This window comes from Bos indicus, chromosome 13 (genome assembly GCF_029378745.1).
Source record: "Bos indicus isolate NIAB-ARS_2022 breed Sahiwal x Tharparkar chromosome 13, NIAB-ARS_B.indTharparkar_mat_pri_1.0, whole genome shotgun sequence".
Taxonomy (NCBI): Eukaryota; Metazoa; Chordata; class Mammalia; order Artiodactyla; family Bovidae; genus Bos; species Bos indicus.
Window position 1 is genome coordinate 28,439,531 of NC_091772.1, and position 16,024 is coordinate 28,455,554.

The 16,024-nt window shown below is 47.0% G+C and overlaps 1 protein-coding gene across 12 annotated transcripts in view; it reads right to left on the reverse strand.

Annotated features, from left to right (window-relative positions):
• Positions 1 to 16,024, reverse strand: part of FRMD4A (FERM domain containing 4A) — a 750,010-nt gene that overhangs the window by 55,584 nt on the left and 678,402 nt on the right. For all 12 annotated transcript variants that reach the window (XM_070802094.1, XM_070802096.1, XM_070802095.1 and 9 more), the window contains 2 exons: positions 14,188 to 14,326; positions 7,840 to 7,981 (listed from right to left, as the gene is read on the reverse strand). In XM_070802094.1, the coding sequence (XP_070658195.1) occupies positions 7,840 to 7,981; positions 14,188 to 14,326 (281 nt within the window). The remainder of the gene's footprint in view (positions 1 to 7,839; positions 7,982 to 14,187; positions 14,327 to 16,024) is intronic.

Consider the following 16,024-nt stretch of genomic DNA (forward strand, 5'->3'; position numbering starts at 1 on the left):
GCAGGCTGACCCTGTCTGCAGGGCACTGAGCCCAGGAACCTGGGCATCATTAGACTTAAGAGGACAACAGAACTTGAAAAAGCTGAAGAGAAATACAGGGAAGAGGTAGAATCGAGAGCTAAAGAGAAAGGATGGAGATGGGACTTTCCTGCAGGTCCAGTGGTTAAGACGCTGAACTTCTAATGCAGGAGGCCCGGGTTCAATCCCTACTTGGGGAACTAGGATCCCACATGCCATGCAGCAAAAAAATTGATATCAAGTAATTGCAAAACATAAAGGAAATACATTTGAACTGTAGGAATAAAATCTACATTAAAAGAAAAAAAGATGACAAAAAGAAGAAAAAAGCCCCCAAATATCGTGTGATTGATACCAACTACAGGGCTGTGTATTCTGAGCTGAACACAGCCCTGAACTATAAAGCTGGCAGGCGCCTATCAGATCAGTCCTCTGGAAGGAGAGATGGCAGATAGCTGGCACCCTCATTGTTACACTAGTTATTAATAAACTTCCCAACAATGGCAGGAAGTGCTGGCATTCAGAGAAGGTGAACGTGTGAAGAGTTGAGTCATGGACATGGACGGGTCCCAGACAGAGCAGGCCCTACGCTCAGTACAACATGTTTTCCCCCAGAGCGGAAAAGGTCAGAGCTGAGTGACCCCAGCAGACTGCAAGGCTTTGTGCTATTTTTTTTAATTTTATTTTTTAAACCCAAGACCCATCACCACATTCTTTGCAATCCTGCTCTTCACAATGAAGATGACTCAACTGCCATCTCATTAATCCCATAGCCCGACTCCTATTTATAGACACAACATGCCGTTCTGTTTTGGAGAGAGTGGGTGGCTTCTGCCCCTGTATTTCCATTCAAAAAAAGAACATGTCTCATTGTTCTATTTCTTTAAGAACGGATGCACAGTGACTTTTTTTATTGTTGTTTGGGGGGAGGGATGGTTAATGCAACAATCCACATGGGGAAGCAGAACACAGCATCTCTCCTAAGAGAGTCCGTGCCATTTTCTTTAAATGGGCTAAAAGCAAAAACACATCTCCCTGAGCCCCTACCTTCCCACTGAAACCAGAACTGTCCTGGGATGGCAAATTCCAGAAGCAATGCTAGGACAATCCTCCACTCTCTCTTGCTTTCAGAGGATCTGTGGAAAGGCCATGTGTGTTCAACATGCAGTTCTTGTGTCTTTTATTTTGTCATTCCATTTTTCCTCCCTTTCCCATCATTTTTGAGGTTTTAAGAAAAAGATGGTGAAGGACAGGGAAGCCTGGCGTGCTGCAGTCCGTGGGGTCACAAAGAGTCGGACAGGACTGAGTGACTGAGCAACTAGGCAGAGTGACTACAATGTCCCCTGCTCACCCCCACGTCCCCCGTAGTGGTCAGGTGGCAGGCTGGCTGGGTACCCAGAGGTGCAGAGCTTGTGAGGAGACTATGATGGGGGCAGTGGGTGGGGCTCTGCTGGCCTGGAAGGGGGGCTGCGCCTTGAGCTGCCTCCATATCCCCTCCTCTGGGGACCCTGGGAAGGCCAGGCCATCTCTCAGTAGACGTGCTCTGAGACAAGGGTCCTCACATCTTTCAAAGCCTGCCCACCGCCACCCCTTTACAAATGGATTTGGGATTTGGTTCCCTAACCTTTCTAGAATCTGAATCTCATACACTGCAATGTCAGGAAGTAAGAGCTTGACCCCTTTTAATCCAGCAGAGCTCAGAAGGCTCAGCACCTCTAAGGGTCTCTACTCAGATCTCCCACGGGACAGGCCTGGGTGTCACCACTGAAAATCTCAGGGGGTCTTGGCCCCGAGCCTTAGTAAATCATTTCAACTATGCAGACTGTTTCTTTTTGAAATGTTAGCCCCTGAATGGGCCATTAGTAAGAGTGGACTTCTGACTTCTTTAACAATATCCGTAACATTTCTTCATTTCTTTAGCATCTGACACCTCAGATTCCTTTAAAATGACTGAAGTCCAGTACTTGGTAATGATGTGGCCTTGTTAAATAGGAAAACTGCCTTCAGAGTTACTAGAAGTTGACAATATTTTATCTCTGTTTTATATCAATACACAGTATGCAAACTCTTTGAGGAGAGAGGCTATAACTTTTAAAATGCTATGCATAGTTCCTAGCGAAGTTCGGGAGCTGGAAAAAAATGTTTATACTGTAAAATATCACAGTGTGGTTATACGGCTCAGTTACAACACAATTTGGAGACAGACAAGGGTGGAAGGATGAACGAAAGAGAATGAAGATGGATAGTATTTGCAGGAGGGGTCTGATCTGAAAAGAGTAACCTCTGAAGGTCTGATACCATCATGATAATCTGATGGAAAATGTTGGTGGTAGGTTTATGAGAGATCCTGACAAGGACCAAGATACCATATACTCTGGGAACACAGAAGGTTCTTAAAATGCAGCACACACTGGATTCTTACTAGTATCCTTCAAATTTTAATTTCAATAACTGTGTATCATTGACATCAGTCTTGGTGATGATTTCTTTAAATTTGACACCAAAACCAGAGGCGCCAAAAGTAAAAATAAACAAATGGGACTCAGGACTTCCCTGGTGGTCCAGTGGCTAAGTTGTCTCACTCCCAACGCAGGGGGCCCAGGTTCAGTTCCTGGTCAGGGAACTAGATCCCACATTCCACAGCCAAAGATCCCACAAACTGCCACGAAGATCAGAACTTCTGAGTGTGGCGACTAAGACCCAGTACAGCCAAATAAATAAATATTAAAAAAAAATAAACAATGGGACTACATCAAACTAAAAAGCTTCTGCACAACAGAGGAAACCATCAACAAAGAGAAAATGCAACCTACTGAGTGGGAGAAAATATTGGCAAATCATATATCTGATAAAGGGCTAATATTCAAAATATGTAGAAAACTCACACAACGCTATAACAACAACAACAAAAGATCCAATTAAGAAATGGGCAGAAGAGTCTGAAGAGACGTTTTCCAAAGAAGACATACATATGACCAGTATCATTAATGAAAAGATTTCCCGAATCATTAACCTTCAGGGGAATGCAAATCAAAACCACAGTGGGAAATGACCTTACATCTGTCAGAATGGCTGTCATCAAAAGGAACACGTGTTGGTGACAATGTGGAGAAAAAGAAAGGGAACTCTGCCTACACTGCTGGTGGGAATGTGAGCTGGTGCAGCCACCATGTAATAGTATGCAAGTTCCTCAAAATACTAACAATAGAACTACCACATGACCCAGCAATTTCACTTCTGGGTATTTATCTGAAGAAATGAAACACTAACTGGAAAAGATATCTCCATCCCCGTGTTCACTACAGCACTATTCACAAGAGCCAAGACACGGAAACAGCCTAAGTGTCCACCAGTAGACGAAAGGGTAAAGAAATTGTGACTTTACCACACACACACACACACAATGGAATGTTATTCAGCCATAACAAAAAAATTAAATCTTGTCATTTGAAACAAGATAAATGGACCCTGAAGGCATTATGCTAAGTGAAATAAACTGGAGAAAGGCAAACACTATTTGATTTCACTGATATATAGACTCTAAACACAAACAAATAAAACCCATAACCTCCCCTGAGCTCATAGATAAAAGGAAGAGACTGGTGGTTGTCAGAGGCAGGGGGTGACAGTGGGGGAAATAGGTGAAGGGGGTCAAAGGTACAAATTTCCAGTCATCAAATAAATGAGTTATGGGGAAATAATATAAACATTTTTAAAAATCATGTATGGAGCAACTACTGGGTGTCAGGCACTGAGCTAGAAAAAAGGATTTTCGAGTGACGATTAGTTTTTCAAAATGTTTTTCAGGACTATTAGACAGCACCTTTTTTTTTTTTTTAATGAGGCACCAGGTGGGCTTCCCAGGTCAGTGATAAAGAACCCACCTGCCATAGGAGGTTTGGGTTTGATTCCTGGGTTAGGAAGATCCCCTAGAGGGGGAAGTGGCAACCTACTCTAGTTCTTGCTGGGAAAATCCCATGAACAGAGGAGCTTGGTGGACTATAGTTCATGGGGTCAAAAAGACCCAGACATGCACACCAATACAAAATATTTTTTTTTGTATTTGTGAAGGAAATAAAAATAACTGATCAAATAGGACACTGGGTATCCTATTTCCTGAATGAGAGGTAGATCATAGTTCTGGCAAGTATCATAAAAGAGTGTTTAAATCAGGTCCATCCAGAAAGACTGGAGCTCTCTCATTTATGCAAGCCAGTCACTAAAATGTAGGCCTCTCAGTGTGCAGCGGAGAAGGGCTCACTAAGGCACCAAGGACCAGTTCCGTGGGCTCGGGGCAGGCGTGAGGGGGTTGGGATGATTCAAGTGCACTGCATTTATTGCGCACTTTATTTCTAATCCAATGCTGCCACTGATCTGAGGGAGGTACTGGTTTGTGGCCCAGAGGTTGGGCAGCCCCAGTCTAGAGGATGAAAAGCACAGGTGGGGAGCCAGCCTATATTTTCACCTGGGGGATGGGCAACCATCCCTTCCAGGTGGGACCACAAGGCCTCAGGAGAAGGCATCTTTTTCTCCTGCATATGGAAAGTCAGAGGCGCAGCAAGCACACACCTGGAGGCCGCAATGGCCCGATGTACAGGTCCTAGAAGTTCCCTGTGTTGGCTGATGGAACACTTTCGGTGCACAGTCTCTCCCTCCACTGACCCATGGCCTTTCCTAAGTTAGGAGGGAAACCTCCCCACAGAGCCTCCGTCTCTGCATTTAAGGCCAGTTCTTCAAGATCTATCTCGCAGGGCTGGGTCGAGTGTCACACGCTCCCTGGCCTGGTCACAGGCACGACTCACACCTCCCCACCTTATCCTCCACCCAGCCTTCCTCTCACTTAGCTGAGCAGCAGAGGGCAGGCAGAGAAAAGCCAGAGGGCCTCGGCCCTATGCACGAAGCCACTGCAGAAGTGCTGCGGTCAGGGGACCCCGGTTGCTTCCATCAACTTCCGAACAGCTTTGCGTGGGGTCTTCATCACTAAGTTAGAACAGCTCTAATATCCTGGGATAAAGATATTAGGTGTGGGAGTGGATTCAGCAGTTGATTCATCTCCTAACCCATGGGATTGATTAATGTCAAGCTGATGGCGATAACAGAGAGGAACTGCTTCCTCTAAATAAACTAATTTATTAAATTAGTAAATTTAATATTAATTGCTTAGTATTAAAACTGCCTGGATCTCATCTCTGATGGTTGAGTAATGTCGTTTCATGTTAGAAGTTTTGGGGCTCCTGCTCACCCATTCCTCTGTACCTGCTGTTAGCTTTGCATCCCTGGAGGGTGCCAGAGACAAGGGGCCCCTGCAGATGGACCAGGACATAGGTGTAAAAGTGGGGAGAGGAGGGACTTCCCTGGGGGTCAAGTAGTTAAGAATCCTTGCAATGCAGGGGACATGACCTCAATTCCTAGTTGGGGAACCAAGATCCCACATGCCAAGGAGCAACCAAGCCCACACACCCCAATTACTAAAGCCTGCATGCTGCAATGAAAGATCTTGCACAATGCAATGAAGATCCCATATGCCACAACTAAGACTCAATGTAGCCAAATAAATAGTTGAAAAAAGATACTAGTTAGGTTCATTTGGTAAAAGTGGGGAGACCTAAGTTCCTTGATCTTGAGCTGTACAACCACCTCAAGCTTTTCTCTCTTCTTCAACAAGAAGAGAGACTCTCAAAGCAAGGTCCCCAGACCAGTGGCATCAACAGCACCAGGGAACTTGTTGGAACTTGCTAGAAAGGCAAATTTCTGGTCTCACCCAGTCTCATAGATCAGACACTCCAGGGCTAGTACACAGCTATTTGAGTTTGAAGGAACCTCCCAAGGGGTTCTGATACACCTGAGCTGGAAGAATCTATTCTCCTCCTGGGTATAACATGCCATGTGCAAAAAGAATGTGGATTTCCGAGTGGATATGAAACCACAGCAAGGATGTGCCCCTAGCTGAGGCTGGAGGAAGAGTCAGCCTCATAGGGGCTAGATTAGGAGGATGGTGGGCAGATGAATCCAGGCTCAAATCTGAGACTCTGGGCTCCCAGGTGGCTCAGTGATAAAGAACCTGCCTGCCAGTGCAGAAGACACCGGAGATGTGGGTTTGATCCCTGGGTCAGGAAGATTCCCTGGAGGAGGAAATGGTAACCCACTCCAGTATTCTTGCCTAGAGAATCTCATGGGCAGAGGAGCTGGGCGGGTTACAATCCATGGGGTCACAAAGAGTCTGACATGACTTAGCAGCTGAACACGCACACAGGGGAGTGTCTCAGGGACAATCACAGTGCTGGCCCTGCCCTCCCTCATTCAGCAGGGAATCAGGAGTGGCTGAAATTCCAGGCAGGGGTCTTGGACTTTGGAAAACATTCTCTTTGCTACAGCATTGTCCATGGTCTTCACTGGAACCCTGTAAGCCTCAGAAATAATGATTACTCGGACCATTGTATTGATGAAAACATTTTAAGGATCCAAGACAGGGAGGGGTTGACAGTGATCCTTAATGGTGACCTAGCAGAGGCAGAGCCAACTGTGTGGGGCCTGACACTTATATAATTTTGGTGGCTAAATGTATTATGTTCACAGATTTTGTAAAACCCATGGCCATGTGAACACCTGGCCACGGGTCCCTGGGGACCTTACAAAGGCCGATCAATCCTCACCCTTGCCCTTCAGGTCTGAATGTGTTCCGGTTCTGACTGGACTCCACCAGCCCAGAAATTAACTAGACAGGTTTCAGCTTCTCCCTACTCCTGTCTTTTTCCTTTTTTTTTAAGTTTCTTTTTTATTTTTAATTGGAGGATAATTGCTTTACCATGTTGTGCTGGTTTCTGCCATACAACAGTGCAAATCAGTTATAACTGTATATATATCCCCTCCTTCTTGATCTCCCCCCCGCCCCATCCCAGCCCTCCCGGTCATCATGGTACTGAGGAATCTTTTTCCTTTTTTGTTTCCCTTTTTATTGTCTGCTGCCACCAGCTGTATAGAAATGACTCTGGAAGATAAGGTAGGACAAAGCCTTCTTGTTTCACTCTCTGGCTCAGAGGCAAGGAAGAGGACACTGGCCCCAAGAATAATCCGGCCGTGACTGTGTGGCCTGGAGGGTGACCAGCATTATTATACTTCTGTAACACTTTCAGGAAATTTTTGCCTCCTTCTCTTCGATTCCCTGCCCAACTCAAACCACTCCCCTTCCTGTCACTTCAGCAAACGGTGTCCCTTCTCCTGAATCCAGCCAGACCTGAAACCTCAGGGCATTTCTGCCCCTCCCAGCTTCGAATGATGACAAACACTTGCCCAGGGCCCTGCAGAGACAGACTGCATCAGACCCGCTGATCCTCTCTTTCCAAAGGCGCCAGACAGCAAGACTCTCCTTTCCAAATGATCAAGAGTTTTCTGTACTTTTGAAAGCCTCAAGAAGTTCCCCTGGGAACACAGTGCAGGTCCCTCAGCACCATGACTCGGACCTTCAGCCCTTTCTTAGGTAATTCTCCTTGAGTGGCACCCAAGGGATCCCTCCTTCCACCCCTGGAGCAGACACTCCTGCCGGCTGGCCATCAGCCTCGAGAAGGCTCTGGATGCTGCTCTAAGACCCTTGTGCGTCCTCCGCACACTGTGTGGTTCTTCCGCCTCTCCCCACCCCCCATATCTTTGGCCATTTTCTCTGATCCCTGCTGGACTGCAAACCTTGCTCTGGATGCCAGAGCCAGCTTCCGCCGAGCCTGCCACATGGTCCTGACCGCCCCCCTCACCTACCCTCAGAGCGCTCCGCCCCAACCCAGGGCTTGCAGCCCTGCTGCCCGGGGACCTCTTTTAGGGTCTGCTCACCTGAGGACAGGAGGCTGCCGCTGCTGCCGCTGATGATCTTGCCTTTGCTGCCCATGTTGGCCAGCTTGGATGTCTTCAGCGTCCCCGTCTCTGTCAGGTCGATGGCAATTTCGCTCAGGCTGCGGGCGGCATGGATCTTCGACTAAAAAGATCAGCGGGTTGGACAGATTAGGTGGAGGACACTCCCCTCCTGGCGAGGACACGCTGACTACAGCTTGTCATCCTGAGATCTAGCAAATGGCCTCATGGCCCGAACTGCAGTATTTTTCTGTGTGTGTCCCGGGGCCCATCGCTCATCCTCTGAAACTTTCCCTCGGGAGCAGATAAGACTCCAGAGGTGACTCACTAGGAATTTTCTAAACCTGTCATCCCCCAGGCTGTGTGTACAGGGCTTACAGAGTGTGGATTTGGAGTCAGATAGATCTTGGGGGCTGGGGGCGGGTCCCGATTTGGGGAATGACTTAGGCTCATGGAGCCTCATTATTCCCAAGGATGAAACAGGAAGACCACCACCTACTGCTCAAGGTTTTGTGAGGGTCAAAGGAAGTCAGACGAGTGAACGGCTTCCCTCCCTTCTCCTCCCCCTTCTGTTCCCCTCCCCATGCCACCTCCTACATAGCTGTCAATAAACACTAGTGATTATACAGGATTTTGTGCTTAAAGAAGGAGAAAAAAATAATTGTCAGCTTGGTGAATGATTTAAGAGATGTCTGAAGAAAGTTTAGGAAGTTTCAGTAAGTTCTAAAGTGGTTCATAACTCTTAAAGTGTTAGCCATGGAGCTACGAAAACTCAGAGGGTTGGGAAGTGACCACGCTACCAGCCTGCAAGCGTGGTGTGCAAGCATAGTGTGTAAGCATGGTGTGTAAGGGCTTCTGGAACAAATGCTCGTTGGGATGTTTGGTTCCCACTAAGGGGCACCTGACACGGTGCCCTGCTTCCATTTTGATACCTAAATGTATGAGCCCAAGTCTTCAGATTACAGTTAAGACTCCACTGACTCCACAAATTAACTGGCCCACTTTGGCAAACAACAGAGCAATCAGAAGAGGACTCTGTTCACAATTACATTCCTAAAAGTAACTGCTGCAGTGAAGCTTTCTGCTCTAGTTCCCAGCTCTGGAAGTGGAGATGGGTTTGCGTGCCCCCTGACAATTTGAGGGTGTTTTTTTTTTTTTTCCTTTATCGGGAAATCAGTTCATGATAATTCCTCAGGCAGGGGCTTCTGCTGAACTGTGGCCTTCCAGAAAACAGCGATCAATGCTAGTGTAACCTGTACATGTGTCCATCTTTCTGCGGTCATTGGCGATATGCCAGGGATGCACGGATAGAACCAGGCGAGGCTCCCCACTGAGGTTTGCAGTTATTTGGTGTGTGTTCACCCCTGGCTGGTGTGAGGCCCAGTCTGTCCCTGACACAGGAGAAACCGTGGAATGTGGGCAGACCACTGCCTGGCTCCCCTCACATCCTGTGCCCACAGTGGTCTCCAGCAGGGTCTGTCTGGATCCTGAGACCCTGCCCTTGTCTGGCCTCCGTGTTGATGCCAAAATTGGTGAAAGGCAATGACTTTCGACTGCCAAGTACTTTCCTCACCTAAATGAGATGAGAGTCTGAAAGGCAGAGGAAATGCGGAGATTTTTTGCTTTTTTTGTTCATCGGGTCTGGCTTGTCTTCTTTCTCACACTCTTCTATCTCAGTGATCCTTCCTTTTTTTTTTTCCCATGATGTGGCTTGTGGCATCTTAGTTCCCCGACCAGGGATTGAATTGGTGCCCCCTGCCATGGAAGCACAGAGTCCTGACCACTGGACTGCCAGGAACTGGTCCCTCCTTAACTGTTGTCTCCTCTCCGACCTCAACTTTTGTCCCTACATTCAGAACCAGGCCGCCTTCCTGCGGTGAAGGCATCCTTGCTCATGAAATAATCCCAGCTGCCAGCCCCTGGCAGGGTTTTCTGGCTTGTAGCAGAAAGCAGGAAGGCCTCCGTTTCATTTTGACACAGAATATCAATCACATGCACCTGGCTAAGTTGTATCCTCTGAGCAAAGCAGAGAAAGCACAATCCATCACTTCCTTTCTTTCAACACTATTCTCTTACCAAGGCCCACGCATCACCAAGAGGAGCCCACGCTTGCAGTTATGCAAGAATAACTCATGAAGTCACAGCCCAATTCACCCTGGTGAAGGATCCAGGCTCTGGAGTCAGAAAGACCTGGACTGGAATCTCGGCTCTTTCCAGTAAATCATAGATTGACCTTGATTTCCAACCTCTCTGATCCCGAGATCCCTGTTTGTAAAATGGAGCTCTTAAAACCCACATCACAGAGGTGTGATGTCAGGACTAAATTAGATAACAGACATCAAGGTCATTGGAATTGGAATAAGCTATAAATCAGGTCCTGGGAGGAATTTGCTAAGTGAGGTTCAATGAATGACTCCATTGGATATTTTAGGGGATCTCATCAATCTCGTGGGAAACCCGTCCCCCCTCGACCCCATCCCTGTCATGCTAACCTTGGAGACAGGAAACAAACTAGGAAAAAGGGATAACATGTGTGCTTTTGAGGGAGATTAGCTTCTCAGAAGTTTTAGGAAATTACTGACTTCTGTCTGGAATGGAAATATCACAATGCCCATGTGGATCAGGAGGAGAGAGGGCACTATAGAGGAGACAACTTGATGGGGAGATTCCCTCCTTGTAAAGTCAAGTCTTTGGGTCAAAGAGCCTCCAAAGTTCTAGACGTTTTGCTTGGAGGGTCTTGCTGTACTAAGTATTACTACAGGCATTCTGTGAGCCAGGTTTAATCAGCCTCTACCATGCTTTCACTTGGCTTTTGATCTAGACAGAATAAAGAATAGCAGATTGGATCAAGTGGGGAAAAAATATTAAGAAGGAAAGATGTTAGATCTGGGGGCCAACTCAACAAGTCCTCAATCTGAATTCAGAGGAACAGTGACTAATATTCACTCTAAACAATTTAAGTTTTCAAATATTTCCCTCTGAACTCTATTAGAGATTCCTTGGGCACATAGGTTGGCAGGATCCAGCTGATGACACTTCTGATCTTTGGGGTCAGCAGATGTAATTTACCAAATGTCACTGGTGACTGTACAGCCTCTCATTCTGAAGGAGCCACCAGAAAGGAACCAGAAGGGCTTCTTTCTGCTGTCTTTAGTGACGGAGGGTGTGTGTGTGGGTGTGTGTGGGTGTGTGTGTGGGTGTGTGGGTGTGTGTGTGCGCGCGCGCGTGTGTGTGTGTGTATTCATCCTCGTTCTTCTCTGTCTTTAGTGATGCAGGCTGTGTGTGTGAGAGAGAGCGAGCGAGAGTGAGACAGAGAAGAGAGAGACAAGGAGAGATTTTAAGCGACTTACACCAGAACCCTGAAAGAAGAAAATAACCAAGTGCCAGTGTATGAGCACAAGACTTCTCGGTTACCTACCCCTGCTGACTCCAACCACCAGACCACACTTGTTTCTGGGGTTGAAAAGAATTCCTTAGGAGGCTTGGGCTTTGCTGAAGCACTTCAGAGAAAGGAATGGTTGGCACGGCCCACTACAGTAGAGTGTGAAGCAATGGCTAGCATGCCAGCCAATACTGGCTGCTCAGAAATACTTGGAAACACTTCATCCCAGGTCTGCCAACCATCACGCACCTGGAACCATCCTGCCCACTGGAGATGGGTCACATTGCTATTGTCTAAAGAACATTCCAGAATTGAAAGGTGTTGTAACACAATTCCTGAGGCAAATTTTATCATCTCTGGTTTGGGGGTACTTTTAAAGAGTTTAAACTTCATACAGGTGTCGGCCAGGGAACAGCATGCTCGATTAATAATGACAATAATGAAAGATAGCTCCCATCTCCTGAAGCAATCACAAACACTGTGTCCCTGGCCCAGTCAATGATTTTGTCAGGGGTTTCTTTGCTGTTCTTTAACTGAGGAAAGCAAGGAGTGAGGAAAGACTTGTCCAGGGTCACAGAAAGAGAAGGCAGAATCCTTGGACTTCCCTATGGGGCAACCTGTTTCTTGCCTAATACCACAGGCAGAGGAACTGGTTCCAAAAGAAAATGCATGGGCTCTGGAGTACCTGTGAATATTCAGAGCTTATCTGGGGAAAATTCTCCTGCTCCTAGGAATAGGTGTATTTCCTTCAGCCCTCCAGGGGTTGCTGAGGTGAAAGTTCTCTATGGCTATAAGCATTTGGTTTGGTCTCTTAAAAGACACTTCTTGTTAACAGGTCATCCTTGATAGTTACTTTTAATTAACTATTCTTGGCTGCACTGGGTCTTCATTGCTGTGCTTGGGCGTTCTCTAGTTGTGCATGGGCTTCTCACTGCAGTGGCTTTTCTTGCTGTGGATCATGGGCTCTAGGGTCTCTGGACTCAGTAGCTGTGGCACACGGGCTCAACCGCTCTGCAGCATGTGGGATATTCCTGGATCAGGGATCAAATCCGTGTTCCCTGCATTGGCAGGCGGATTCTTAACCATTGGTTCACCAGGGAAGTCCCTGATGGTTACTTTTAAAGGTTTACTTGCTGTATCAGTGGGTTGACCTGTAAGCCTGCTCCATAAAGCTTCCCCAACTGCAGGTTAGACAACCTTCAACAGGGCTGTAGAACCCTAAGGATGAGCCTCCTGAATTACCCCAAAGACGTTCTAATGCAAAAAGCCAGCACAAGGAGGAAGAGTTCAAACAGCTAATCCTTAGGGTGAAGCATGTTTTTTCTTTTCGGCATTCAACACTGAGTATCAGTGTGTGTGAGGTCCTCGCAAGAGGAATCGGTAGTGGGGTTCAGGAGGGTTGTCAAACTCTCTTACCTCTCATCATGCATTGCCAAACAGTACGGAGGACAGAATCAGGTTCTAAGGTTTCGACCTCCAACTCTTGCCACCGGAGGGCAAATCGCTGACACCCACCCACTGTCTCAATACAAAGCATGAGTCAAAAGCACTTTGGCCCTGTTTCTTTGGATCTAATCGGGCCTCAAATTCCTGTGCCAAAGCCCGTCATCACCAGCAGAGCTGTAGAACACTCTCATTATTCCTGGCAACAAAAATATTCCACCCTGTGCCCACTCATCCCAGAAAATGACCGAAAGAGGGGTCAGGAAGAAGACCTAGGAGAGGAGAAAATGTGTTACAGAGGAGAAAGTGACCCCCACATGGGAAAGGCTGTGATTCGAAACTGAACGATGACTTCAGGGTTTGTCTGCTTCCTTCCTGCCCTATTGTCCTACTATCTTTCTCTTGCCTCCTGCTCAACAGCTCTCCTTCCAGTCCTCTCCCCAAGCCAGGAAAAAAGCATCTCCAACCAGAAGGAAAGTAACACCAAAGGGGAAGCTGCAAGAATACCAAAGGGCACCAATCCAATAAGTCTTGGGCCCAGTAAGCCCAGAGTCCTGCCACCTCCTCCCCTTTCAGGACTCATGGGCTGGGACAAAACCTCCCATGGGGGATGGTACGGCTAGGCAAGGGGCCAAGGTCCATTCCCCACCCTTCCTGAGCCACCAGAATCCTGAGAAAGATACTGAGCCCATCTTGATACGGCTCTTCACCTGAGGGGTAGTGGACGGGAGAGGCTTGGGTGGGGAAGGCGAGGGGAGCCCAGAAGCCGAGGCAGGAGGAAGAAGGGGCAGAATGTTGACGGAAGCCCTGTGTGAACTGGGGAGATGTCATTTTCCCACCCACCAGAAAATGCACCCCTCCCCCACCCCGTGTCTGTGAACTTGGGCTACATCAAACCTCCCTTGGAGGATGACTGTTTATCAAGGCCTGAGGCTCTGGGTCTACCTGAGGGAAACAGAGTTGTTGCTTTTTAATTTTTTTTTTTTAATGTTTCCAGTTTTGCATTTTTCAGAAGAAGAGTTGGCAGTTGGAAAAGCCTGGAGGGTTTTCACAAGCAATTATCCTCAACAGTTAGGTGGTGTCTATTAGTTGAGACTAGTTGCTTTTTATTTTCTCAAAAGGAAAACAACATGCCAGTGTTTACACACCAAAAAGGGCTTGACTGCTTACTCCTGGGAGAGGCTCTAGGGCTTTGAAAGCGCAGGCAGAATTCCTACCTGGCTGTGTCAAATGGCTTAAGTGGCTCTGACTATTCTTGACCAGGTCGCTGAGAAAGAATTGTTCTCTTAAAGAGTTGATCTCATTCCTGCCTCTGATAGCCCTAAAAGGCCAGTCTGTACCTGTGCCCATTTCAGAGCAAGGGATGCAGAGCCTCCCCCAGCCATCCAATGCCCACTCCCCAAACTACAAGATCCAGACAAGGACCCTGCCCTTAGGAGAGCTCAAGGCTCAGTGGAAGGTCTGGTCTCCGCAGAGGCCCTCCCCATCCCAGGAGAGGCCCTTACCTTACTCTGCTTTCTGTCCAGATAGAACTGGTGTTGGCTAATGGCCATAGCCCAGATGGACTTTATCAGTGCTGGACACGCGTACCACGTGTGCACCGCGATGCCGCTGTGTCCAAATGTCCTCCTTGTCACCGAAGCCCTGGGAGAATAAGAACCAGAAGGGTCAACCAACTGCGCTGGCCATGAAGGACTCCAGTCCTCAGTCCACAGCTTTTACCAAGAACCCACTGGGTCCAAAAGTTCTGGCATAAAGGTAACCGAAGGGCCTTGTGTGCACACACGTGCAGCTGGCTGACAAAGGCCAGCTTTTCATTTTATTAAATAGAAACGGATTCTATTTAAGGTATAGAATATGATGATTTGATCTTCATATACACAGTCATCACTGCAGTCAAGCTAAAGAATATCTCATCTCCTCCAATATTACCATCATGTGTGCTTGTGTGTGTTTATGGTCAGAGCACCTGAAATCTGTTCTTAGCCAGTTTCCAGTATATTATTAACTATAGTCACCATGCTGTACATTCTGCCTCTAGGCTAATTCTTCCATAACTACCCCTTTGTACCCTCTGACCAGTATCTCTCCATTTCCCCTGCCTCCTTGCTCTGCCCTACCCCCAGTGACGGCCATTCTTCTCTCTGCTTCTGTGTATCGACTCTTTTAGTTTCCATCTATAAACAAGACCATGTAGTTCTGTTCTCTGTGTCTGCCTTATTTCACTTCATAACGTCCTCCAGGTCCATCCACGTTATTGCAAACAGCAGGGTCTCCTTTTTTTTTTTTAAGGTTGAATGATACTCTGTTGTGCATACACATCACAATTTCTTCATCCATCAATGTACACTTAGGTTGCTGCCATATCGTGGCTATTGTGAATCCTGCTAATATTTTGATTTACTGGCTCCTTAGGGATCAAAATTTGGCTAAGCCTCTGCCTTGTCTGGAATAAGATGGGTCATTCGAGGTCACGGGACGGTCTTTTCTGATCTTCAGCTCTTGGCACTGGGCCAAGGCAAACTTTGGAGACAGGAAAAGCCTTTGACAATGCCCTTTATTAACCAGGCAACACTGCCTGTCGTGAAGGATGAGTAAATTTTCTTCTAATCACCACATCATCTAAGGCAATCAGGACTCCTTATGTTATTCTTAGGCAATCTTCCTTGAAAGAGCTGGTTTCAATTTCAAATATATTCAGAGGGCAGGTGGGGTATAAAAGTAATCAGGATAGGGAAGGCAGAAAGAAATGGGCCCGTCCAATCTCCCTCCTGCTACCCAAACCACTTCCACATACACACGGATGTAGGAGATGTGGAGGATGTTGTACGGTGCAGAGAGAGGCAATCAGACTTTAAATGGAAGGTGGGAGAGACTGGTCCTAATGTAATTCATCACATTAATGGAATCATGGGGGAAAAGTTATATGATTGTGTTCTTAGTGAAGTGTATTTTATAGGATGGGTACACGATTTTGCAAGTGAAATCTCAGAATGAGTGTGTGCATACTTGCATGTGTGCATGTGTAGGGCAAGGTGAGGGGGCAGTGGGGTGAGGCTTGGGGTATCTTATGTGCACATCAGAAGAACAATATGTGTTCCAGATTGAGCTACTGCATTTCCAGAATCTTGGGGGTGATCAGGACTTATGAATAATCACATTATTTTCATGGCCAGTTTTTTTCCTTGAAGGAAATTAGAAGCTGCTCCAATCATCTTCTCTTAGGGTCTCAAGATTTAACAGCAGGTGTTCTACAGACCCACTTTTAAGGAGGAATTCCAAACTGGTGGTTAGTTAATGCTACAGATTCTAAGCAGAGCATTATTCTTTCTTTTGGTTAAA